The 25,856-nt window shown below is 27.5% G+C and overlaps 12 protein-coding genes across 12 annotated transcripts; 5 read left to right on the top strand and 7 right to left on the bottom strand.

The window, feature by feature from the left end:
* Positions 1-83: 83 nt before the first annotated feature.
* Positions 84-1,550, top strand: cubi_01758 (uncharacterized protein; the record flags this gene model as incomplete). The annotated part of the gene is made up of 1 exon (XM_029018770.1): positions 84-1,550. One exon carries the CDS (start codon positions 84-86, stop codon positions 1,548-1,550), a length of 1,467 nt encoding a protein of 488 aa, XP_028873154.1.
* A 109-nt stretch (positions 1,551-1,659) lies between these two features.
* Positions 1,660-2,262, bottom strand: cubi_01757 (thioredoxin domain-containing protein; the record flags this gene model as incomplete). Its single annotated transcript, XM_029018769.1, has 1 exon — positions 1,660-2,262. The coding sequence occupies one exon, from the start codon at positions 2,260-2,262 to the stop codon at positions 1,660-1,662; it is 603 nt and encodes a 200-aa protein (XP_028873153.1).
* Positions 2,263-2,654: 392 nt separating this feature from the next.
* On the bottom strand, positions 2,655-4,607 carry cubi_01756 (uncharacterized protein; the record flags this gene model as incomplete). Its single annotated transcript, XM_029018768.1, has 1 exon — positions 2,655-4,607. One exon carries the CDS (start codon positions 4,605-4,607, stop codon positions 2,655-2,657), a length of 1,953 nt encoding a protein of 650 aa, XP_028873152.1.
* A 628-nt stretch (positions 4,608-5,235) lies between these two features.
* On the bottom strand, positions 5,236-6,511 carry cubi_01755 (articulin family protein; the record flags this gene model as incomplete). Its single annotated transcript, XM_029018767.1, has 2 exons — positions 5,236-6,291; positions 6,437-6,511. 2 exons carry the CDS (start codon positions 6,509-6,511, stop codon positions 5,236-5,238), a joined length of 1,131 nt encoding a protein of 376 aa, XP_028873151.1.
* Positions 6,512-7,063: 552 nt separating this feature from the next.
* On the top strand, positions 7,064-8,371 carry cubi_01754 (ankyrin repeats-containing protein; the record flags this gene model as incomplete). Its single annotated transcript, XM_029018766.1, has 1 exon — positions 7,064-8,371. The coding sequence occupies one exon, from the start codon at positions 7,064-7,066 to the stop codon at positions 8,369-8,371; it is 1,308 nt and encodes a 435-aa protein (XP_028873150.1).
* Positions 8,372-8,494: 123 nt separating this feature from the next.
* Positions 8,495-9,217, bottom strand: cubi_01753 (uncharacterized protein; the record flags this gene model as incomplete). Its single annotated transcript, XM_029018765.1, has 1 exon — positions 8,495-9,217. The coding sequence occupies one exon, from the start codon at positions 9,215-9,217 to the stop codon at positions 8,495-8,497; it is 723 nt and encodes a 240-aa protein (XP_028873149.1).
* A 319-nt stretch (positions 9,218-9,536) lies between these two features.
* On the top strand, positions 9,537-13,619 carry cubi_01752 (leucyl-tRNA synthetase; the record flags this gene model as incomplete). The annotated part of the gene is made up of 3 exons (XM_029018764.1): positions 9,537-10,178; positions 10,235-12,332; positions 12,949-13,619. The coding sequence occupies 3 exons, from the start codon at positions 9,537-9,539 to the stop codon at positions 13,617-13,619; spliced, it is 3,411 nt and encodes a 1,136-aa protein (XP_028873148.1).
* A 2-nt stretch (positions 13,620-13,621) lies between these two features.
* On the bottom strand, positions 13,622-14,890 carry cubi_01751 (actin-like protein; the record flags this gene model as incomplete). The annotated part of the gene is made up of 1 exon (XM_029018763.1): positions 13,622-14,890. One exon carries the CDS (start codon positions 14,888-14,890, stop codon positions 13,622-13,624), a length of 1,269 nt encoding a protein of 422 aa, XP_028873147.1.
* A 632-nt stretch (positions 14,891-15,522) lies between these two features.
* On the top strand, positions 15,523-15,828 carry cubi_01750 (uncharacterized protein; the record flags this gene model as incomplete). The annotated part of the gene is made up of 1 exon (XM_029018762.1): positions 15,523-15,828. One exon carries the CDS (start codon positions 15,523-15,525, stop codon positions 15,826-15,828), a length of 306 nt encoding a protein of 101 aa, XP_028873146.1.
* A 36-nt stretch (positions 15,829-15,864) lies between these two features.
* cubi_01749 (uncharacterized protein) lies at positions 15,865-18,762 on the bottom strand (the record flags this gene model as incomplete). The annotated part of the gene is made up of 1 exon (XM_029018761.1): positions 15,865-18,762. The coding sequence occupies one exon, from the start codon at positions 18,760-18,762 to the stop codon at positions 15,865-15,867; it is 2,898 nt and encodes a 965-aa protein (XP_028873145.1).
* A 1,066-nt stretch (positions 18,763-19,828) lies between these two features.
* On the top strand, positions 19,829-22,731 carry cubi_01748 (uncharacterized protein; the record flags this gene model as incomplete). The annotated part of the gene is made up of 3 exons (XM_029018760.1): positions 19,829-21,736; positions 21,813-21,923; positions 21,973-22,731. 3 exons carry the CDS (start codon positions 19,829-19,831, stop codon positions 22,729-22,731), a joined length of 2,778 nt encoding a protein of 925 aa, XP_028873144.1.
* cubi_01747 (uncharacterized protein) lies at positions 22,718-25,693 on the bottom strand (the record flags this gene model as incomplete). The annotated part of the gene is made up of 1 exon (XM_029018759.1): positions 22,718-25,693. One exon carries the CDS (start codon positions 25,691-25,693, stop codon positions 22,718-22,720), a length of 2,976 nt encoding a protein of 991 aa, XP_028873143.1.
* Between the last annotated feature and the right edge of the window lie 163 nt (positions 25,694-25,856).

The following is a 25,856-nucleotide window of genomic DNA, read 5'->3' as shown; positions in this document are numbered from 1 at the left end:
TTCAACATGAATATTTGAGAGGAAAAATTGAAGTTGAAAAAGGAAAAATTAGTCTATTTAATTTGGGTTTTAGCAAGAAGAAGATGATTGATCCAAAAATAGCTGAAATTAAAGAGTTTCAAAGACTAGAGAGAATTGGAGCACATTCACATATAAGAGGCCTAGGTTTAAATGATGCATTGGACGCAAGGTATTCATCGGATGGGATGGTGGGCCAGAAGCTAGCTAGAAGAGCCGCAGGGATAATTGTAAGAATGATTAAACAAGGTAAAATTGCAGGAAGGGCAATTTTATTATCTGGCCAGCCAGGAACAGGAAAAACAGCAATTGCTATGGCAATTGCAAAAGCAATAGGAAATGATACACCATTTACACATATTTCAGCTTCTGAGGTTTTTTCACTTGAGATGAATAAGACAGAAGCTCTAAGGCAAGCTTTGAGAAGATCAATTGGTGTTAGAATAAAAGAAGAAATAGATGTTATTGAGGGAGAAGTAGCAGAGCTAGAAATAGATCGCTCAAATTCGACTGGGGTTAAAGTTGGTAGAATGGCTTTAAGAAGCACCGATATGGAGACAGTTTATGATATTGGTAGTAAGATGATTGAATCACTTCAAGCAGAAAATATTGTGGCAGGAGATGTAATTTCAATTAATAAATCAAGCGGAAAAATAACTAAATTAGGCCGTTCTTTCACTAGGTCTAAGGATTATGATGCAGTTGGATACCAAACCAGATTTATTGCATGCCCTGAGGGTGAACTTCAGAAAAAGAGAGAAGTAGTACACAATGTAACTTTGCATGACATTGATGTAATTAATAGTAGAAGCCAAGGATTTTTAGCACTATTTGCTGGTGATACTGGCGAAATTAAACCAGAAGTTAGAGCTCAGATTGATGAGAAGGTTGCTGAATGGAAGGAAGAAAGTAGAGCAGAAATAATTCATGGAGTTTTGTTTATAGATGAAGTACATATGCTAGATGTTGAATGTTTTAGTTTTCTTAACAAAGCGTTAGAGGAGGAAACAAGCCCAATTTTAATTATGGCGTCAAATAGGGGTATTACAAAAATTAGAGGGACTGATTATAAGTCACCACATGGTATACCTATTGATCTTTTAGATAGATGCCTAATTATTCCAACAATTCCTTATAGTGAAGAAGATGTTAAGAAAATTATTCAAGAAAGAGCGAGTGAGGAAGATCTTAAATTAACTGAAAATGCTTACCAAATTCTCACTAGAATAGCAATGGATACAAGCTTGAGATACTCTCTACATTTACTAACAGTTTCTCAAGTTCTTGCAAATAGGAAGAAAAAAGAAGAAATTGATATTGATGAGATCAAAAAGGCCTATTCACTTTTTATTGATGTTAAAAGAAGTACCCAATATCTTATTGATTACCAACAAGAATATCTATTCTCTGAAATTGAATCATCAAATAATAATGAAATAAAAAGTAAGGATAATGATGATTGCACAATGCAGGATAACAATCAAGGACTAGTTCCAGATACTGCAGTTCAGGAAAAAATGACACTAATGTAGATTTTAAACAAAACCAAAACAGAATTAGCACTTTTTGAATATACTCTAGGTATTTATTAGATAGATTACTTCTATTCTTATTTTTTTCTTTTTTTAAAATAAGCGCCAATTATTTTATATTTTTAAATTTACTTTTTACTAGTAGGTTCTCTAATTCTTTAGGGTCTGATCTTTCCAATTTTTCTACTAAGGTGTAGGAATTATCAGTCAATACCCAGTAGTGGAAAGTTGGAAGGCTGAGAACACCCATATCATTGCAAAAATTATTATGATTTTCGTAGTTAATCTTTATAAATATACCTTCATATTCTTTACATAAGTTATTAAAAATGGGGGAGATTTTTTTACATGGGTTGCACCAATCTGCGTAGTAATCTATCACTATGGGTAACTCCAAATTCTTTCCCAAAAGTTTACAAATTTCCCATTCATTAATGCTTTCAAGCTCAAAAAAAGTATGAGATTGCACTATTTTCAAGATTTTCTCATAACTTTCCTTTACAAAATGAGGCTCCAGGCCAATTTTAATCAGATCGTTCTCTTCTAGGATCTTTCCATGATTAATCATTCTTAATCCACCATGGTCTTCTCCAATTGAGTCTTTTCTAAAGAAAATCTTCTTAAAAAACCTTGTTAATGGGCCGATTAGAGCAAATAGGAACAGAACAATATTCCATATTGGGATGCAAAGTGGACCTAAACATATTATCATTTTTCCCTAAATTATTTTATTGAAAAGAATCAAGCCAATTTACCCGCCAATTTGTCTGAATTTAAACAAAATATTAAGTAATAGGTATGTTAAACAAGAAAAAAATAGCAAAAAATAAATTAAGGGAATATAACATATTATAAATACAGAAAGAAAGTTTTTTTTGGTTATTTCAATTACAACCTGTAATCAATTCATTAAGAACTGATTTATATTTGAAATTAGCTCAAAACGAATAGGTAACATGACACGTGGAGGTTTTGAAAATAGTTTATTTCTTTTTAATAAAATATATACCGAAGGAAAAGATTTCATATACAAATAATCAAAAAGGAATAGAATGCTTATAGCACATTTACCCATCTTTTTTTTTCTATTTTCTAAAAGGAATATTAATCACTTTTTCTTTGCTTAGATTCATAGTGTTGTGTTAATTTCATATCTAGCCATGAATAGAGTTGCAAATTATTGTTATAAGCAGTTTCATAAGGGGAGCCATTAAGATTTGAGGCTAAATTTGTAATGTCTGTATACATTTTTTTGGTCATTCTTTTAATTAAGAATGATGCTAGTTTAACTGGAACATATTTTGTCACACAAAAGCTGGAGAACATCTCTAGAGTAGTGAGAAATTTGTCATTGTCTGAAGGAGTTAGAATGAATAAGAGATAGCTACACTTTTCCCTAGGTACTTTTGGAGGTGGATCAGGAATATTTACTCCAAAAAATTTATTTTTCGAAGATTGAGGGTCCCCACAAGAAATCATGATACAGTTGTGCTCTCTTAAAGTGTCTACTCCGAAGCAAAACATAATATTTTCTCTTTGTCCTATTGGCCAAGGTAAATCGTAAACCTGTTGTACTAGCTTGCTTACACGGCTGAAGTTGTAGAAACATTTTGAATAAGACATATATGGCACCCACATATTTGAAAGTTCAACTTCGTTTAAAATGGTAATTAAATTAATTAATTTACATTTAATATCACTCTTTATGATCACATTTATAGATAGCTGTCCATTTAAAGATGAATCTATTTTATATGATAATGAAATACCTTTTGAATATTCTATATTCCAACCATCAATATTATTAGGAGAAAATGGTTGGATATCGAGTTCATTAGGAGAATGATCAAAGTTTTCTTCTTTTTTACCAAATTCTGAAGCTTTTTCGCTGTTATTACTAATATTTCGATGTTGGTGGTACTTATAATGAGAAAGAATATGACGGTGATGAGAATGACCATCATGATGAAGAAAAAAGTGATGATTGTTTAAATTACTTTCTCCATTTGCATTATTGCTTGTAGGTTTTTCTAATGAGGGATTTGACTGTCTGTGCCACTTATTAATCTTGAGCAATTTATGTTTAGCAAAAAAGTTACTTGTTTGATTTGTATGTAGTATCCTTTCACCAATTTCTGTTTCATCATTAGGTAAATTATTATATCCAAAATTGAAATCTTGAAACCTATTTGAAAGGTTAAAGTGCTTCAAAGCAGATCTAATTTGATCAATCTTAAAAATTAGCATCTTAATATCATGATCAGAACCAGTCTGAGCTAACAAACATTCAATTGATTTGGAAATCTCTTCTTGTTTATCTTCATCAAACAATTTCTGAAGTGACTTCAACTCAAATATAAGCATTTGCCTTGCATTATCAGCTCCCAATAATGCCTCTCCCATTATCAAGCTCTTAATGCTTGTTGTAATTTGATCTGTTAACTTTTCAAGAAAATCAATTTTTGAAGAATTGTCATTAACATCACAAAATAATTCATCCCAAGTACTTTGATCTAATTCAAGTTGAGTTTCAGAAGATGAAACAACAGTTGGTGTTTCACCCTCTAAATTCATTCTTAGTATTTCATTCAATTTAAGTAAATTTTCTATTGAAAGTTTTATTTTCGAGTTCTCAAGATTACATTGATTATGGTAAGATTTATTAATATAATTTTCAGTTTTATGATTTGAATCATCAAAAGATTCTTTCAATTCTAAACTGGTAGCATCTTTTTTAGTAAAACTAAACATCAATGGACTTAATATGCTTGCTTTTACTTTCTTTTTATCCTGATGCTTACTGTCAATATTAACATTTTTTTTCTCATCAAACTCGAGATTACATACCAAATACTTTCCATCTAGATCTTCCAAATCCTTATTAGATATTTTATTATCTTTCCAGGTTTTAATCTGATTATATATTGTATACTCTAGTGTATTTCTCAATTCTGCATTCTTTAAAGAGGTTTGGGTTTCTAGGCCTAATTTACTTGGCTTTCTGGGTATGTTAGTAATTTTTGCTTTGCTTTTAAATTTATTCTCATGACTCTCCATTTTCGAATACTCTGTACTTTTTGTTTGAATATTACTGCCAATTAATGTTGAAATGATTAAGATGATGACTAACTATAAGTTATAATTTCAAAGGATTGCACAGGATTATACCAAATTGAAATATTATTATTCTCATTCAAAAGCTCTAACTTGAAATAAGAAAATAATATATTATAGCTTTATTAATTATGAGTATCAAGCTATTTCTAATTATTCATCTCAAGCCTAATTATTGACCTTAAGCTATAGATAAACATTCGATTCAAAAATGTTCACTTAACACACATACAATCCATTATTTTGATTTATGTTCCATATATAGAATTTCAATATCTTCTATTTTCAGTCTTTTTATTTCGATCTATTCTTTCTTAATATAATCCCCTTTGGGCGCCAATGTGTCAAGTTTTTTTAATTAAGGGGAAGAATGCATGGTGTTGCAAAATACGTAATGATTTATTAGAGAAAAAATTAAATATAATAACGTAGATGGATGAGGGGGGAGGGGTTTGATAAATTTAAGTAGAAAAATAATGATTCTGGACAGAAATATTTAATATAATTAAGAATAACCTGATTTTAAATTCTTAAGAAAATAGTGTTTAAAAAGACAGTTGATTTGGATGATTTAATTTAAGTAATTTTTATCTTCAGCCTTTCTTTCTGGAGATCTGTATACCGAGATATTGGAATTAACTTCAATTCCAATTCCACTACCGCCTCGAACTTGTAGTTTTTGTTGAATGTTATTAATATTGTTTGTAGATAGAAGTTGTTGAGAAGATTCTTCCGTAGATTCATTATTAATAGATAGAAATGTATTATATGGCATCAAGCCTACTCTTGATTCTATTAATGCATCCGAATATACTGGTATTGGTACATTAAATGTACGTGGAACATGTCTTTGTATTATTTTTGGAACATGTACAACTTTTTCTACTGATATAGGCACTGGTACTTCTTCTTCAACGATCTTTTCAACAGGAACAGGAACAGGGACTTCAACAGTCTTAAGTACATATTTTGGTACCTGTACTTCTTGATATCTATCGACAGGAACCGGTACATATTTAAATTTTTCTAATATACAATCTCTTGGGACTGTTTTAATATCTATCATTGGGACGTTAATATCTTGTTTAATCATTTTATAATGTGGAACTGAGGCATGGACTAACTTTTCTATTGTTTGTATGACTGGAATTTCTACGATTTTCTCAGTTTCAACATATCTTGGCTGAATATTTGGAACAACTACATCTTTCCATATAATCTCTTCTTGAATTTGTGGTATTTCTAGAATCTTTTCAACGATAACCTCTTTATATTGGATTTGTGGAACCTCAACAATCTTTTCTTCTATTACTATTTTAGGTACTTCTACAATCCTTTCTTGAACCTCAACCCTCGGAACAAATACAGTTTTTTCCTTTAATACTCTTTCTTTTTTTTCTACAAATTTTTCTACATATCTTACTTCTGGAACATAAACAATTTTCTCTTCTTCATTAATTTTGGGAACTTCAATAATTCTTTCTTGTATTTCAATTTTTGGAACCTTTATAATATTCTCCTTGTAAATAATTTCCGGAACTTCTACCAACTTTTCTCGGTACTCTATTGTTTCTATCTCAACAATTTCTTCTTCATTAATAACTTTTGGTTTTTCCACAACTCTCTCCTAATATCAAAAAAAAAAATGAGAATGAAATCTAATAAATAAGGAAAATGAATAATATTAGGCTATAAAAAAGTCGATTAAAAATTTCAACTTTTTCATAGTCTCTTTAGTAATTCCATTTATCTTATCAGAATAATAAACTTACATGATATAACCCTTGTGCCATTAGTTTAGTTGGTATTTCTGGAGGTACAAGAGAAATATTTGGAGGCAAATGCATCCCTTTTGAATCAATATCTTTTAATAATTAAAAATTATAATATTTAATACATTTCTATATAAATAAACTAACCATTCTCCATCTTCCTAGTGCAATTTATTATGTGTTGGACTCAAAAGTATTAATTTGTCGCCTCAGTGATGGTTAAATTTATGATAAAACTCTGAATGGATGTATAGAGTTCTCGAATGTTTTCTGCAAATATTAAAGTTGTAGTTTAAAGATGTACTTTGGTACTTTTTTCTTCTTCTTAATCTTCAAGAAAAAATACAAATTGTCCGGTCAGCTTTTAATTTACAACAAAGATGATAGTCGGAGGATATAATTTTTTTTCTTTCTGAAATACTAAATATTTCCAATTTCCACTATTTTTTTCAAGCATGCATCGGACAGGCGGTAATAAAAAAGTGTGGGCATAAAATGGCCCCGCCGGCGCCACATTGTTTAGTCAAAAGTTGGATAGCTAACTATATCGAGGAACAGGGAGAAATAAAATAAAAAAGGCAGTTTTTTCCTCCAAAATTGAAAATATAGGAGAAGACTGTACATGAAATGGGAGAGTTAGTGAGTTTCGAGAATAGCCGTTTGATAGAGTCCATTCGACGAGATGGAATACAAACAACATTGGAGCTAATAGATACTTTAGATAGTAGTGAATTATCGAAAAGATGCCCAGTAACAAATGCCAATGCAATATTTTATGCAGTTCAAAGGACAAATGATGATGAAGCACTCCAAGTTTGTAAGAGGATTTTGAAAAAATGCCCAGAATTGGATGTTGCATCTACAGACTTTAGCCTGCAAACTGCATTATTTTTTGCTTGTAGAGATGGTAATGTAAAGACAGCTGAATTTTTAATAGATAATGGGTGTAATGTCAACCATACCGATAGAGTAAACCAGACAGCTTTATTTTATGCAGCACGAGATGGAAGATTCGAAACTGTCCAACTACTCTTGGATAAAGGTGCAGAGCCGAATCTTTCAGATAATGTTGGCCAAACAGCTTTATTTTATGCAGCAAGAGACGGAAGATCTCAAACATGTATGCTGTTATTGGATAATGGGGCTGATGCAGGAATTAAGGACAAGAACCGACAAGCAGCTCATTCTTATGCCTTGAAAAGTGGGCATAAACAATTAGCGAACATATTAAAGAGTAGGATGGTTAGTTCAAGTGGAGTAGGAATGGGGGCTAGTGCAGTTGAAGGCTCGAGCAGCTTGGAAAAAGATGCCAGTTTTGACAGGGCATCTCTGTGCAATTCTATTGTAAATGAAGGAGGAATTAAAGATTCTGAGATAAGACAGTGCTACAGATTACAGTTTAAAGGAAACGACGGAAAGTGGTATTTTGCTCCAAAAATAAAGATTGAGGAGTTTGAGAAGAAATTCCCAAACATTGCAGTTTGGTCAAAAGAATCACCAATAGCAAGTTTAAAACCAAATTCAGACCCTTTTAGAGCATCTTGGTATAAAACTATCAGTGAATGTGTAGAAGAGCTTAGGAAACAAGAAGGTGCTTGGATTTTTGACAAACCTGTAGATGAGAAAGCCTGGAACTGTTCTGATTATTATAAAATAGTTACAAAGCCAATGGATTTTAGCCTAATACGTAAGAAGCTTAGAAATGGCGAGTACGAGCTTTGTAGTGAAACTATAGCAGACATACAACAGATATTTTCTAACTGTTATCTTTACAATAAACCAGATTCAAGCGTTTCAATTCTTTGTAAGGCGATTGAACAACATTTCAATAGTTTGAAATCCAGTAAAGATATTGATTCAATTCTTAAAAAAGAAGCTGAGTTATTTAATTTAAAGAGTGAAGTCCATATTAAGGATAATATCAAAATGGAATGATCAATTATATTTTTTTTCTTTGATAGATGTATTTATTATGCTTTGTAAGATATATTCATAATTTTATAATAAATGTTAATTAGTTAATGAATTCCGACTTTAACATGAATATAAACATGCTTGTTAGAGCCCATTTTTGACCCTCTCTCCAAAAATTGCACTTCCGATTCTTATTTCATCCGAGTAATTTTTAATTGCTAATTCCATATCTCTGGTTGTACCCATACTAAGCTTACATTCAAGGCACTGGTTGTTTTCAAGACTTTTTGTGATCTTTTCGTTAATAATATCTCTTAACTTTACCATCTTATTAAAACAATCACTATTGTGATTTACATCAGAATTACCCATTGTCATTAAGCCTTGAAATTTGAGATTCTTACATTTAGAAATTATATATTCAAAAATCTCTAAGACTTCAGAAATCTGAGCTCCTGATTTACTCATTTCATCGGAAGTTTTTACCTGTATCATAACTTTCAAAATTTGTCTTCCTTGTGTTTGACATATTTTATTTAATATTTCTGCAAGTTTGATTGAATCAACTGTTTCTATTACTTCTAAGTTGTCTATAGATAACAAGGCCTTAGCCTTATTACTTTGTAAATGACCTATAAAATGCCATTTAATTGACTTGGGTAAATTCCTTGATTTTTCAATTAGTTCCTGGACATAATTTTCTCCAAATATTTGTTGATTTGTTTTTTCATGCAATAATTTGATATTTTCCTCACTCTGGTACTTACTTACTACCAGCAATTCTGGGCATCTTTCCAAATTTGAACTAAGTTCCTTAATTTGATTTCTAATTTTCATATAATTTTCAATAACTTCATTTTTTGACATTTTTACTTGAATTAAGACTTCCCCCCCCCAAAAATCTATATATTGTTTTTAATTGTGCTGAAATAAAAATTTCAAATTTAACTTAAACATAATATTTTATTGTCCACATGACAAATGTATTTAAGTAGTAACTAAGGAGGTTGGCGCTGAAAACACGTCATTTACCATTAAAAAAAAAAAAATAAATTTTTAGACTTTTTAAGTTTGATTTTGGATTTAAATTTGCGATAATATAAATATAGAATATATATTCATATTTTGATATTTAATTATAGCTTCATTATTTTTTGTTTGAGGGGTGGATACAAAGTCAGTAAATATGAGTACGAAAGCCAATGATTTGGGAAATACTGGAGGTTCAAGACAAAGAAGGGACAAATTACTTTCAGTGCAACATCAGGTCCAAAAACTTTGGGAAGAGAATCGAATTTATGAGGCAGACGCAGACCCGTCCCGTGAGAAATATATGATTACATTTCCATATCCATACATGAATGGAAGGTTACATTTAGGACACGCCTTTACTTTAACCAAAGCAGATTTTCAAGCGAGATTCCAGAGAATGAATAATAAAAATGTTTTATTTCCATTTGGCTTTCATTGTACAGGAATGCCAATATGTGCAAGTGCAGACAAATTAAAAATGGAGTTGAACTCTACAAATTTGGTTGGAAACGGTAAAGAGAAAGAAGAGACAAATCAAGTACAACTTAAAAGTAAAGTTGCAGCTAAAACAGGAGGGGCAAAGAGCCAATCAGAAATTCTTAAAGCAATGGGTATTCCTGAAGAAGAGATAAGCAAATTTACTGATCCAGTTTATTGGACTGAGTACTTCCCCCCTCTTGCACAAAAAGATTTAAAGGATTTTGGAACTGCTGTTGATTGGAGGAGATCATTTATTACAACAGATATTAATCCTTATTATGATGCTTTTGTTAAATGGCAGTTCAGAACTTTGAAGGTAAGTTGCTAATAAACATTTGAATTTTGAAGATATTAATTGAAAACAATTATTAGTTTAAAAAAGATAAAATAAGATATGGATTAAGACCCGCAGTATTTAGTAGAATAGAAAACCAGCCATGTGCTGACCATGACAGATCTTCAGGAGAAGGAGTTGGACCTCAAGAATATACTTTAATTAAATTGAAAGCACTCAGTTTACCAGAAAATATTGAGAAACTAGTTGGCGGAAGAAATGTGTTTTTTGTTACTGCAACTTTAAGACCAGAAACAATGTATGGTCAAACTAACTGTTGGATATTACCTACTGGAGAATACGAATTAATATTGGCTTTTGACTATCCAATATGCAAATCATTAGAAACTTCTGATGGAGTTTTAAGGAAGATTTATGAAAGCAAAGAAGAAGCATTAGCTGATTGTAACACGGTCTTTGTATGCTCCAAAAGGAGTGCTTATAATATGGCTTATCAGGGTATAGTACCACTAGTTAATGAAAATTCCTTAATACAAGGTAAAAATGTTGATTCCTTACCGGAGGTTATCTCTTTTTCAAAAATGAGTGGAGAGGATCTTATTGGAATTCCATTGTTACCTCCAAATGCATATTATTCTAAGATTTACACCTTACCAATGTTTTCAATTTCAATGGATAAGGGTACTGGAGTAGTTTCATCTGTACCATCCGATTCTCCTGATGATTATGCTGCTTGGAATGATATTAAAACTAAACCAGGAATTAGGGAAAAATATAATATAAAACAAGAGTGGTTATTAGATTTAGTTCCAATTATTGATACTCCTGAGTTAGGAACTTTAGCTGGCGAAACAGTGTATCTAAAGTACAAGATTCAAAGCCAGAATGATTCAGCTAAATTAAAACAAGCTAAAGAAGAAGTTTACAAAAAAGGTTTTTATGATGGAGTAATGATATCAGGAGATTTTAAAGGCATGAAAGTTTCAGATATTAAGGAAAAAGCTAAACAAAAGTTGATCAGTGATAAAAATGCTCTAATTTACTTAGAACCCGAAAATACTGTAATTAGTAGAACTGGAGAATTTTGTATTATTGCTTTATGTAAACAGTGGTATCTTGAATATGGAGAAGAAAAGTGGAGGAAAGATGTTTATAACTGGGTTAATGATGAAAAGTCATTTGAGACATTCTATCCACAAGTAAGAACTTCATTCTTGGAGGTTATTAATTGGTTAAAGGAGTGGGCATGCTCTAGATCTTATGGCTTGGGGACTTATCTTCCATGGGATACTGAAAACAACCAAAAAGTTTTAATTGAATCTTTATCTGATTCTACAATTTATATGGCTTATTACACTATATGCCATTTTTTCCATTCTGATTTCGAAGGTAGATCAAAGGGATTATTGGATATTCCTATTGAATATGTTAACGATGATTTATTCGACTATGTCTTTTGTTTGAAGGATGAACCATCTGAAGATTTAGTTAAAAATATTGGCAGAGGACAGCTTGATATCATGAGACAAGAGTTTAAGTGTTTTTATCCTCTGGATTGTAGAGTTTCTGGAAAGGATTTAATATTTAACCATCTCACAATGTGCTTATATAATCACGCTGCTATTTGGGAGAATAAGAAAGATTTCTGGCCAAAAAGTTTCTATTGTAATGGACACCTTATGATAGATTCTATGAAAATGAGTAAATCAACTGGAAATTGGATTACTTTGGAGGATGGAATTAATGAATATTCTGCAGATGCTTGTAGAATTGCTTTAGCTGATGCTGGAGATATGATTGATGATGCAAACTTTTGCAGAGATACTGCTAATTCAGCTATTATGAGACTTTATTCTTTAATCCAATCTGCTCAATTTTATGTTGAAAATAAAGAAAAACTTAGAGGAGGATCTCAGGAAATTTCCAACTCTGAATTGAATAACTTTCTAAAGGAAAACCCAAATGCTTTAAATGCTTTGAATCAGGCAGATCAAATATTTACAAGTGAAGTTATTCGTCTTACTAATGAAACTTTTAATTCATATAAGAATTTTGCATATAGAGATGCATTAAAATATGCCCTATTTGAATTTCAACTTAGAAGGGATCAATATCGTTTATTATGTGATTCTAATGATTTATTCTTAAACACCAATATATTAAAATTATTTATAGGTAAGTTAAATTTGTTAAGAGAAACATTATTTCAAGTGTAAATGGAACTGATAATATTGCTATATCTGTAATCATTATTACTGAGATTCATCAAACATAATCTTTTTTTAATACATATAAGTGATATTAATGGTTAAAAAATAATTTAAAGTATGAAATATGTTGATTTAATATTCAAATAATAATCAAGTACAATCTTAATATGATTTAGAAGCTCCTGTTCTAATCCTAACTACAATTATACTTTGTTTTTAGATTATCTCCAGGAGTATAATAATTTGGGAATGAAATTTATATTAATGCTTCTAAGAATAAGTTAAATACTTAAATTTGATTCTTGGAAGATGATCTCATTTTCAACATTTTTATGAATTGTTTTTGTTAATGATAATTTAATTAATTGGGATCTTTACATTCAATTAATGGAAAAAAATGGTCGAATAAATAAATATATATAGTGATGGTGAATCAAAGTGAATTATTCATTAAACTAATAGTTTATTGAGAATCGATGAAGAAACAATATTATTAACTACACTTGGATTGAATGAAATGAAAGGTTTCTCTTTATATAATTTCCAATAATAACTTTATTCTTTTTGTTTATTAATTTTAGAAACACAAATAAAGATTTTAGCACCAATAGCTCCACATACATGTGAATATATTTGGAGAGATATTTTAGGAAATGAAAGTTTTATTGTAAATGTTAAGTGGCCAGATTTTAACGATAATTCAATTAAAGATTTTAAATTCTCTTTAAGCCATAGCAAAATGTTGAATTTATTAATTAAATCTATTGAAGATTTTCGAAAATCAATGGATAAGTGGGTTAGTAATAAAAAAGGCGGAGCCACATCAACAGGAGGTGGTAAACCAAAGGCAACTTCTGCAACAATTTATGTTTCAAATGAGTATCAAGATTGGCAAATAGAAGGCTTGGATCAAGTTCAAAAGATGATTGATGAAGAAGGAAGTCTTCCAAAAGATTATATTTCAAGGTTAAGAAAAACTCCTGTGATAGAAAAGATGGATAAGAATATGCTTAAGAATGTACTTTCATTTATTTCATTGAAAGCCAGCGAATATAAAGAAAATGATTCAGCTTTTAGTAAAACTCTCCCATTTAATGAATTTGAACTTTTTTCAACTCAATCACATTTCATTTCAAAATCATTAGGTTTACAGCAAATACAAGTAAAACATACTAAACAAGATTGCTCAGAAATAACAGCTGATAAATTATCTCAAGTTATCCCATCAAGGCCAATGATTGTCTTTGTTTAAAATTAAATCAATTGAAGATAAATATTTGCTCCTTTAAAAGATGAAACATCTCTCATAGGATCATCATGTACATAGAACTTGTATTTATTTAATCGATCAATATCTCCTTTCAGCTTACTGTTTAAGAATAGTTTAGTTAGATTAACTTGGATTCTTTGAGGAAGTCCAATAAATAGTGATGACCTTCCAGTTAAAAAGATATTTTCCATTAAAAGAGTTCTTGTATCTAATGGGCATTTGTTAATTACTTTAAGAATAGCCTCACATATAGATGGAGATTCAATTCCAATTTTGTATGGTTTGAAGAATACATCTTCAGTTACTTGAAATCTTTCCTCTTCTAAAAAAATAGCTTTATTATTATTTAAATTTGAGTTGACTTGTATAAGTTCCAAATAAGAAGTTGTACATGAAATAATTTCTCTAGTATTCTTTTCATTTGTAGAGACAAAACAATTCTCACTTAATATATTTTTGACTATTAGATCATCTTTTGTTTCTTCAATACATTTTGTATGTTTTTTTCCAGAAAACTTTAATCCTCTTCTAGATAATAGGATTTTCATATAATCTTCCAAACTTCTTCCACCAATTGGAATACTTAATGAGTAATTATCATCAGAAACACCCTCAATTACTGGAGTAATATTAGTCCAAAATGCTCCAACATCAACAACTATTCCAGTTTCTTTACCATATGAATATAAAGTTAGTAAGTATCCTGGAACAAAAATTACCTGTTCAAAATCATAATTTGTTTTAAGCCATTCACTAATTTTTTCTTTGATCAAAATTCCTCCTGAAGAAGGTAGTATCACCATTAATACCTGCTTTTCAGATTCAAGTTCAGATTCAGTTTCAGTTGATAACTTGCTCTTTAACTTTTCAACTTTGTTTTTGATCCCCAATTCAAACAATACCTGATCCCAAATTAATTCACAAAGAATCCAGTCGCTCATTACCAAATTCCTATGTAAAGGATAGATTAAATTCCCATTTACTGATTCTAAATGATCAATTGCTTCATTTCCAACTAAGAATATTTTTTTTAATTCATCTTTTGAGATATTATTGCTCTTTAAATTGTGAGTACTGGTATTGTTATTTGTTTCTTTATTTATACTATCAAGTTCCGAAATTTGATGTTCATTATTTCCTTTCTCAAAATCCTTTATACAGCAAACTGATGGGATTTCAACAATTGGCAATAAACTTTCACTATTCCCTCCCTTACATAGTGTTCTTCCTGGCTCAAAAATTATTGTTTTCATTGAATATTTGTGCTTGCATTTAATCAAATATATTTATCAATTTAGAAATATTTGCCTAATAGGATTATATATTTATACTTTTTTTTCTTATTTGTTTACGAAAAAATGTTAATTTTCTAATAATAAAAAAATTATTACACGTAATTTTTTTTTTTTTCAATACCGGTATTACATGTAAACACGTAATATTTCTTGTGGAAAAATATTTTTTTAAAAATTATTACCGGCAATTATAAAAAAAATAAGAATATGCTTGAATATTTACAATTATTTATTATTAAAAGATGGAATTTAACAATAAATTGCTGTTTAAGCCATTAATAATAAGAAACATATTAAGGGAAATCAAATTAGCTAATTACAATTCAATATATTTACCAATTTCTTCGTTAATTAAATATAGATTTATATTAAACAAAACAAATACTTTTAATAATAATTCTTTTTATAATATAAATAAAAATTCTTTCAAAAATTTAAGCTGCAATTCAACTAAAAGTTTGAAATTTGGCCCATATAATCATTGCATTTTGAACCAATATATTAAATATAATATGAGTTATTTAAGCAGTAAAAATATGAGCATCAATAAATTAAATAAAAAGTGGAAGATTTTCAACCAATTTAAAAAGATGAAAGATTTATGGAATAAATATGGTTATACCAGTATTTTCACATATTTTACTATATATTTAGTAACATTCAGTTCATTCTGGATTTTAGCAATTAATAATGTTATGAATGCATCAAAGATAATAAAAATGATCTCATTGTTAAAGTTAGATAATCACATTAATACTTCTAAAATTGAACAAAAAATGGAAACTCCATTTGGCAAACTATTTCTTGCTTGGATTTCAACAAAAATTGTTGAACCATTCAGATTATTTTCTACTATTGCTCTCACTCCTTATATTTATAAAATATTAAAAAGATGACTTTTGTTTTTTTTTTTTATAAATTTAAATATATTTTCACTTAATTAATTCATCAGGGGTTGATGGGAAAAAAGGCAAATTCTCATGATCATTAATTCCTTCTTTTTTCATTATTTCTTTAGGCTTTCTTAATCCTGTTTGATTTGAAAATAATTCATTATTATTTGGATTATCGTTACAATTGCTTTTTATATGATTTTTTTCTTCAGTATCAACATTTGAATTCATTTCTTTATGACTTGAAGATTCCCTTGGAATTGAACTTCTAGGCCTTTCTGGAATAAATTTAGAATGCTCTCTTCTTGACTGAACAAGCTGGCTATTTCTGGTAACAGCAGGGAAAGTACCTTCAGCATATAATCTAAATGTGTCTTTTAATCCCTTACCATGTAACTTACAATTAGACTCAGTTTCCTTTCTACAACATTTGTGTTCAGAATCCAATGTTGCAGCAGGTAACATTGATGACAAATAGCTAATATCAATTTCTTTTCCATCAATTCTTATTTTTTTCTCACATAGTTCTTCCAATACACTTTTAATTGTCAGAATTAATTTTAATATATCATTGCAATCTTTCTTACACAATTCAAATAACTTTGATTGACCAAGAGAAGTTTTATTTAATTCATGTAATTCCTCAATAGTTTTTAAATTAAAATATAGACAAAATTCACTACAAGCTATAATTGATTCTTGTACTAAATCAGATGTTTTTCTTGCTGAAGTATTTAAATAATGCAATGCCATCTGTAATGTATGTAATGGTAATCCTCCCATATAAGTATCTTCATAAGATTTACGATTATTTTTAATCTGATTCAATATGTATTTGAGCCCTGTTCTTAATATATTCCATTGAATGAATATTTCATTAATCTCAATATCTTTTAATTTGTTTAATTTAAATACAAGTTCTAAATGAACTTTACTTATTGAATCAGTTATTAATGAAAATCTATTCCAAATACTTGTTTTATTTTCATTCATTAATACTACAGACTTGATAATATTAGAAATAGTAGTGTAATCCATATTACTATTAAGTAGTAAGTTAATCTTTTCTAAATCGCAGTTTGTAATATTATTGATTAATTCAATGAGACTTTCAGAATTAATGATTGCTTTACATGATTCTTTAATGATTTCACAATGATTTGATAATATATCTATTGAATTTAATATCAAATAATATTGGATTTCTGTATTAATCTTTTCCTCTAGTGAATTAATTTCAGAAAAAGGTTTTATTATTGTTTCAACTTGACTTAATGATATTATTTCTTGAATAGACTTTAATTTTTCCATTACTAACATATTTGGCAATACCAACTTTAATTTCTCCAAATCTTGTATTAGATCTTTTTTTGGAAGATTCATTAATCTGATGATTTGTGGATTTCCAATATTAGTGTAACATAATGTCATACTTTTTAATAATTCTTCTTTTAAATTCATTGGAATTTTGCTTTCTTGAATATATTTGTTTATTTTGAAGTGATCAAATGAACTTAGTACTAGACCTCTACATTCCTTAAATAATAAATATAGTATAGAGCCAAAAATCTTTTCAATGAACACATTAAATATGATATCCTTAATAAAAACAAGAAAACTTTTAAATAAATGTATGGTTTTTGTAACAAAAGATAACAATAATTTCTTTTCTTGGTTTGATTGTATATCTGTGGCATCAAAAATTTCTTGAATTCCATTTTTACTTGTTATTTTTGTCCTTATTACATCATTCAAGTACTTAATTCTGTTCTTATTTAAATCTCTGGATGACGATTGTTTTTTTTGGCATGAATATTTTTTAATACTTTTACATTTATTTTCACAATTTGAAGAATTTGAATTGGTCTTAGTAGTTTTTAGTAATAGGCTTGTCTTTTTGTTTTTTTCTTTAGATAATAAAGAATTTTCTTTAATTTTTGGTAAACTATTTTCATTTGTTTGAACTTCCTCTGAATATAACTCTTTGTCTTGGTTTTGTAGGATTATTTTTTCAAAGTTATTTTCCGAATTTAGTTTGGATTTTATATTATTAATTAACTCAAATAATAACATTAGAAAATGCTTATGATTGGTTATTAGTTTCAATGATAAAAATAATAATATAAAGGTAACTTGACCTTGTTCTTTATATGCACCAAATTTCTGAATATTATTTAATAGTATAGGAATAATCAAACCTGAGATAAAAGTAAAAAATGTATACATTTTTGAATGAGAGGTTATATTGATGTTTGCGTTTATTCTTTTATTTTCACTATATAGTACAAAAGTAACACTTAAAGTACTAATAGCAAAAACGAGAATTCTGGATATAATTTGTATTTTTTGATTTCCATTTATTAGATAATTACAAATATTTTTGGAAATCTGCCCATTATATTTTAATTGGTTAAAAAAAGTAAATTTTTTAGTAATTTCATTTTTTAATTGTGGTTGTGACCTTTTTTTAATTTCATTAATAATTTCCACCCCTTTAAACACACTTTCAAATTTATGTCTTTTCCACCATTCATTTGAAATAAATGTAAATTCTTTTATGTTATAATATCCGAATTCGTTATTTGGATTATTATCTGAGTTTAAGAAAGCTCTTGAACAAAAACCATAAATATAATTATAATATTTCTCAATAAGGTTACTGGCAAATATTTCAATATTTGATAAATAAAATACTGTTAATAAGCTTGAAATAGTACTACTTACAATCTTTAAATTGCTAAGCCTATAATCTTCAACAATATTTTTCATAATAATGTTTTCCCAAATGATTACATTTATTACCAAAAATGATAATGTTGTAAAATAAAATGTATAGTTTGAAGAATTGATAATGAAAAATTGTATGTTTTGAATTAGGTCCAAAATCTTTCCGAAAATAATTTGAATTCTTTGGCTAATTATTTCATGTGTAAACATTATTATTTGGTATTTTCTGTAAAGTTTTTTATATTCAAATTTAATATTTGAAAGTGACAAATTAATAATATATTTAGCCCATATAAACATTAATTTTAGTTTATTATTAATAAATAATTGAATATTACTAAAGCTTGAACATATATTATTCAAAAATTTACATGATTTTTCATTAATAATTTGAATTATATTCCCATTAAAGTTGAATAAATTATAATTTTGAAATTTGTTCAAACTTGCAATATATTTATTTACTAATATACTAATTTTTTCTTTTAAATTTGTTGAATAAGCAAGAATTACTTGCTTATTTAAAATTTTGAGCGAAAAAAACAAAGAGATGATTACCAATAATAATATAAATATATATCTTTTCTTATTGATTATTTTTTTATTTGTGGAATTGGACATTTCTTTACTTATTTCAATTTGATCAACACATTTTTGAAGATTAACTTTCGGATCTGGCTTTTTTTGTGTTGTTTTAAATGTATTTTTAGTCTTAAAAAACATATTTAATTAAAAAATTCATATTTAAAATGGGTATTATTTTATTAGGTTAGGGATTTTTTTTTTCCATTTTTATTAATCATTTTTGAAGTAGATTTTATTTCATTTATTTTACGTTCGGGATTAAACTCAGCTGCTGTCAAGAAGTTAAAAAAAATACTGAGTAATATTTATAGAAGAATTGAATTTGAATATAAAAAATAATATTATATATCTTTCCAGATGATGTCTATATGCTAACATTTATTTTTAGATATTCCAGTAATATTAGATTTATTATTTCTTATCTTTCAAAATTCTCAATTTAACTCTAAATAAACCATCTTTAAAAATAACTTTTATTTCTTCCATTGAATTTTTATTAAATGCATTTTCGAAAATTTCTAAAAATAATTAAATTGTACCGTAATAGTCAACACATCAGGCGCCAAAATTATGTGGACAAAAGTGCATGTACGAATGCATGCAACATTTTTTATTGTGATAAGTGGGAAATTAAAACAAAAAAAAAGTAAAATAAGAAAGGACAAATAAATTGAAAAACAAAGTTTAAAAAATGAGGCTCGGTAGATTAATGAACGTGCTTCATAAAGCTAATTTAAGTAATACAGAGAATAAGGAAGAAAACCCAGAGTATACAATGGAAGAAAAGTTAACAAAAAAAGTAGAATCAGGAAACAAGCCGACACAAGCAGAAAAAATAATAGCACATTTTAAAGGTTTTGATAAAAAAGGAAAGAATAGAGATAAAGGAAAGAAGAGTAATGATGACGGAAAAAAGAAAAGAGTTCCAACAGTGGAAAATCAAATAACATCTTTAAAAATAATATCAAGAGCAGCAGCAAAAGTTCGTGAAATGGAAACTAGAAGACAGCCTTTTATGGACTATTCAGTGGATTATCATCCTCACATTACAAATAAAAATGTAGATAAATTATTATATTTAGAAACAAATACATTAGCAGTTAAAAAAAGTTTAGTAAGGAGCAAAATTCAACATGAAAGAGAGACTTTGCAAAAAATGAGAGGTGTTTGTATATATATTAAGGCTAAATTGCCAACTGCAATTGAAAAATTTAGGGGTAAAAATAAATTAAAATCTGAATTGAAGAACGAAAAAAGTTTAAATAGAGGAAAAGAAGAGAATGAAGAAAATAATGAATCTGAACTATCTAATGAGACAAAATATGTGGATGATTTAGGTAGAGGTGAGAGAAAAATTGAAATAGATGTAACGACTATTCACAGTGTTTTGGGATTATCTGGCCTTGAATTATTAGAAGATATTGATACAACTGAAGTAACAAAAATAAGGCATAGATTATTACATGTAAAAGAGTCAATTTTGTCAAAAGTATTTGAAGCAAGTAACGATTATGTAATAAAAGGATTAATTAATTTTGACCCAAATAGACTGATAGGATTGGTCCCAATGCTTTTATCTGTGGTTAAATATAAATTTAATAATCCAAATTTTTGGGCATCAGTAGTACATGAATTATGGTTTTTTATTATCATTTCACAGCACAATAATTTGAAAGTTGGTGATCATTCAACTGAAAAGGCTGTTCAAAGTTTAAATACCACAAATGGGTTAAAAAGCAATTTACAAAGAAACCAAATTTTTCCTGATTATTATATTGCTATAAATTATTTGCTATCAGGAATGGTTGATACCAAAATTCCAGGTGTACTTAGATTATTGGTTAGGCTAAATATGATGTATTATTATGAATGCAGAATCAATACATTAATATTGTTTTGTAACAATCCAATGGAATTATGGGTTGATAGCATAAAAATCTCATCATTACTTAACAATATTGACTCAATAAGGACTTTATTAACTTCATTATCAGAATCAAAAAATTTGGATATTCAACAACTTGCTATAAGAGTCTTTTCAAGCAATTTAACTTCAATTATATTTTTTCATTTAATTAACTCTCCAATTAATTTGGTACATGATAGAGATAATCTTAAATTGATTACGTGCTATATCGAATTTTTGAACGAATGCTTGTTAATTGGGCATTCAAAAGAATTATTAAGTTACATTTCAACAGAAGAATTTGTGAACAAATATACTGTTTACTCAACTTTTGGCCAGGGATATAGATTTTATTCTGAATTGGATGCAGACAATATTTATTTGGATAAAAACGGTGAAAATATTATCAGAAACAAGCAAGATCCAAAGGAAGAGTATTCAATTTTTGGGTATAGTAGAAATAAAAATAATATGAATTTAAGGTATAATAATGAAAAATACAATGTTTGGGATATATTTTCAATAGTTTGTGATCCAAAATATAAAGAGTCAATATTATATCCGGTTGTGTTATTTTTGGCTGATGCAATGTATTTTTCTTTTGTATACGAGATAGATTGGGATTATGATAGTTTAAAAAATTTATTATTCTCAGTTATTCAGCTAAAAAAACATTTTAAAAAGGCTTTAATAGTAAGTTTATTATCAAGTTTTTTTTTCATATATTAATTACTTAAAGGAAATTGGTACTGAAGGATCTTTTTCACAGGTATTATTAGAGGACACAAAAATAGTAAAAAAGTATTTGAGATTATTATATAATGGGGAGGAAATTGATTTAAAACGTTTACAAGAATGGATTACAGATCGCAGGATAAAGGTAAGCGTTAATGTTAAGATTAATAATTAATGACTAATTTTGATTATAGGAAAGTACAATTTCAAGAAAATTGGAAGAAAGTGCAAAAGTACCATGCTTTCACCCAAGTTGTAATAATTTTACAGTTGGATCAAAAGTTAGGACGGCCAAATTAAATAAAGTAAAAGCCAAATCAGAGAAAAAAGTGGAACTTGATTTTAGATATTGTAGAGGCTGTTTTGTTGTTAGTTATTGTTCAGATAAATGCCAAAAATCTCATTGGAAATTATCGCATTCATCAATGTGTGGATTAATGGCAGTACCACCAGCATCTTTAATATTTAATTCAACAGTCAATTGGCCAATAAGATTACATTTACATAGCACAAAAGACAAAATTTTGGAGTCAGAGTCTATTACTTATTTGCAAGATAAATACTATAATAATGTATATAATAACTTATCGTTTAAAGTATTTTTTGACTCATGTAATTTGTCGATACCATTTCCATTATCAGTTGAAGGTTCAAGTAGTACCCCATATCATTGTGGTTTAAGGGAATGCTTTAGAGATGATTGTTTAAAATTCCCACCCAGTGAAAATGGATTAAGAAGAGTAAATGTTTTTGAACATAAAAATTTGTTAATCTATAAAGAACTAGATAACAATCAAAAATTATTATTGCAAATTGGCGATCCAAGAGCTTGGAATTCATATATAAAACTAAATAATAAAGAAAAGGTTAAATCCAATAGAAAGAAGAAGAAAATATGTTTAACAAGAAGTTTTGCTAATATGTACAATATTCAAATGATTAAACAGAAGTGAGTAATGATGAAATAATTTCACAAACTAATTCTCTGGATTCACGGTTATTTGAATTAATTATAAAATTATTTGATGAGTAAATGATAATTTTACAATTAATTGATTGTATTGAAATGGAAGTAACTTTTTCTTCTTGGAAAAAATCATTATAATTAACGAAAATTTCATCTAATCTTCTATCTTTAAATTCTTTAATTAAAGTTTTAATGGTAATATTTCCAAAAAGGATTTGTTGATCATTATTAAGTTCGTATTCAAGATAATCAAAAAAATCATCAAAAAGATGATCAAAGTCATCAACCATAAGAATACAATCAGCTAGATTATTATTATCAGTGTTTTCAATTTCAGTATCATTTCCATGATTAATTTCTGAGATATCAATATTTGAATCATTTGAGTTATTACTATTTTTTTTCTCAATTAATAATTGCCCTTCAACGTAATTAAAAACAGCTTCAGTCTTACCAACAAATAAATTTGGATTAATTTGCTTTAATTCTGTATTATCTGCTATTTCAGAAGATAAAGTTACAGGAATCCAATTACCAGTAATATCAAATATCTGATTATGTTTATTATATATTATTTTGTTTGTAATTGGGATCAATTTAATATAACTTTGAAAAGTAATAAAATTCTCATCTTTTGAAAGTTGATTATTATATAATATAAAATCACTTTTGTTGTTATGTGGCATTATAAAGTTAAATTTTTCTTTATTTTGATTGAAGTATGGAATAATATTTTCAATCAAATGATAAATATTTGGTTCAATATATATTGGAGAATGTATAATATTCATAATGGGTTTCTCTTCAAAATTATGAACAAATTCTTCAAAATCAACAAGGCTGTCTATAATTATAAGTGCATTATTTGGATTATTATTTAGTGTTTTAAAAAGATCATAACTTGGTCCAAATTTCATATTACTGTTTGTTGCAAAAAATATTGCAGGTTCTCTATAAACTGTTGATAATTCATCAATAGTATGAAATGTATAAAGTCGATTAAATTTTTTAAGAAATGAAAATAGAAAGGGAGGATTGGGATTTGGTAACATGACTTTTCTTGTTCTTGATTGTGAAGTCCATTCTGAAGAAATATCAGCATTTAATAATATAGTAGAGATACCACCACCAATAATATACATTGGTACTTGAACAGATGTGATTAATTCGGAAATTTTTTGGCCAATAAATTCAACAACTTCTAAACAAAGTAATCCAAAACAATCAATAGGAATTAATATAGATCCATTCTTATTTAAAGTATCAGATATATGTTGAATGATATTATCTAGCTGAGTTTGGTAACTAATTGAATTATAAATGGATTTCTGGATATCACTTTCATTTTTTGATTCTTTATCAATATCTTTTATTGCAACACCTGGCAATATTGAAGATTTTATTTCATCCTTTTTATCTTCATTAATATTGTAACATTTATTTGTTTTCTCAGTAACACAAAAGTTACCATAAAAAACAAGATTATCAGAATTTAATAAATCACCAAGATAAAGTGGAGCAGGATATCTATCAAATTCTAAAGAAACAGGTCCAATAATTGTAAGATTTTCAATAGTTTTTTTAACATCAAAATCTATATTATTAGTGGAGATATGAAATCCAACACCACCAAGACAAAATCCACTATCAAATGCATGAATATTAAATTTCGAAAAATTTTTATATTTATGAGTAATTTCACCAATATGAATTAATTTTATTTCAAATTTACTATTTTCATTTGAAATAAAATTACTATTAATATCTTTTGATATTGAACTTTTTGAATTAATGAATTTATTTTCAATTAAAGATCTTGGTAAATAAGACATCTCTTCACCTGTAACTTTTCCAAAAACAGGTGGATGACTAGTATTTGAATTGGAAGTATTACAACCAATGGTAGTTGGAATATTTTGAAGAATATTACCATCAAAAATATGGCTAGCAGCATTAATTGCAGCACCAAGACCAGTAGTACTACCTCTTGAATTAATCAATTCACTATTAGTATTTTTTGAATCAATTATACTATTAAAGTTGTTTGAATCGTTATTATTTTCATTATCATTGAAACTAAATTGATTATAATAATATTCAGGCCCATTTTCTGGAAGATTTGAAAATATTTTATGTCTAATTTTTAAAGAATCACCATTTTCAATATCAATACTATTATTAATAAGATCTGATGAAATAATATTATATAAATCTGGAGTTTTTAACCAAATAAATGGATCAATAATATTATTAAATGGATTATTACTGTAATATTCAATTAATTGTTGTAAAGATAATATTGTAGATTGATAAACTGGTGGTGTAACTAATAATTTAGAATTTGTAATATCAAATTTACTAGGATATTTATCCAACCATTGATAAATATTTAAATAATTGTTTTTATTATTTTCATCATCAGAATGACTATCATCACTACAATGATCAATATCGTATTGGTTATTATTGTTATCATAATCATAATTACAATAACTATCATTATTATCACAATCATCATAACCATTATATTCATTTGTACTGTTAATATTATCATCATTGTAACTCAAATTTGAAGATTTTAAATAATTACAATAGTGATTATAATGTAATAAAAAAGGAATACCAATAAGACCATGTGGATTTGAAATCAAAATTAAATCAATTTCAATTTTCTCATTTTCTTTGGTATTAAATTCATTAAATAAAAATGTGGCAGGAAAAAGTGTATCTTCATGTAATTGATCAATATTTAATTCTTTAAATAATTCTTGATTATGATTAAAGTTTAAATCATTTTTACATACTAAAGGACAATCACATAGAATATTAAGATCATAAAATTTAATGAAAGCAAAATTTTGGTATGACTTAAATTTTATATTTTCATTATTATTATCTGAATATTTATATTTATCATCAATTTTTATTGGAGAGAAGAAAACTTCCATAGTTTGTGTATATTAAATGGTTATAATGATTCATAAATTTAATATTGACATAGAATGAATTATAGTTTAATTTCAAGAAAATTAATAAAATTAATAATAACAAAATATGTGGGAAATTATATAATTTTTATTTATATAATTATATTTAAAAAAAAAAAAAAAA

Source organism: Cryptosporidium ubiquitum (assembly GCF_001865345.1).
Source record: "Cryptosporidium ubiquitum isolate 39726 chromosome Unknown contig_21, whole genome shotgun sequence".
Lineage (NCBI taxonomy): Eukaryota > Apicomplexa > Conoidasida > Eucoccidiorida > Cryptosporidiidae > Cryptosporidium > Cryptosporidium ubiquitum.
This window is presented reverse-complemented; position numbering and strand designations above follow the sequence as displayed.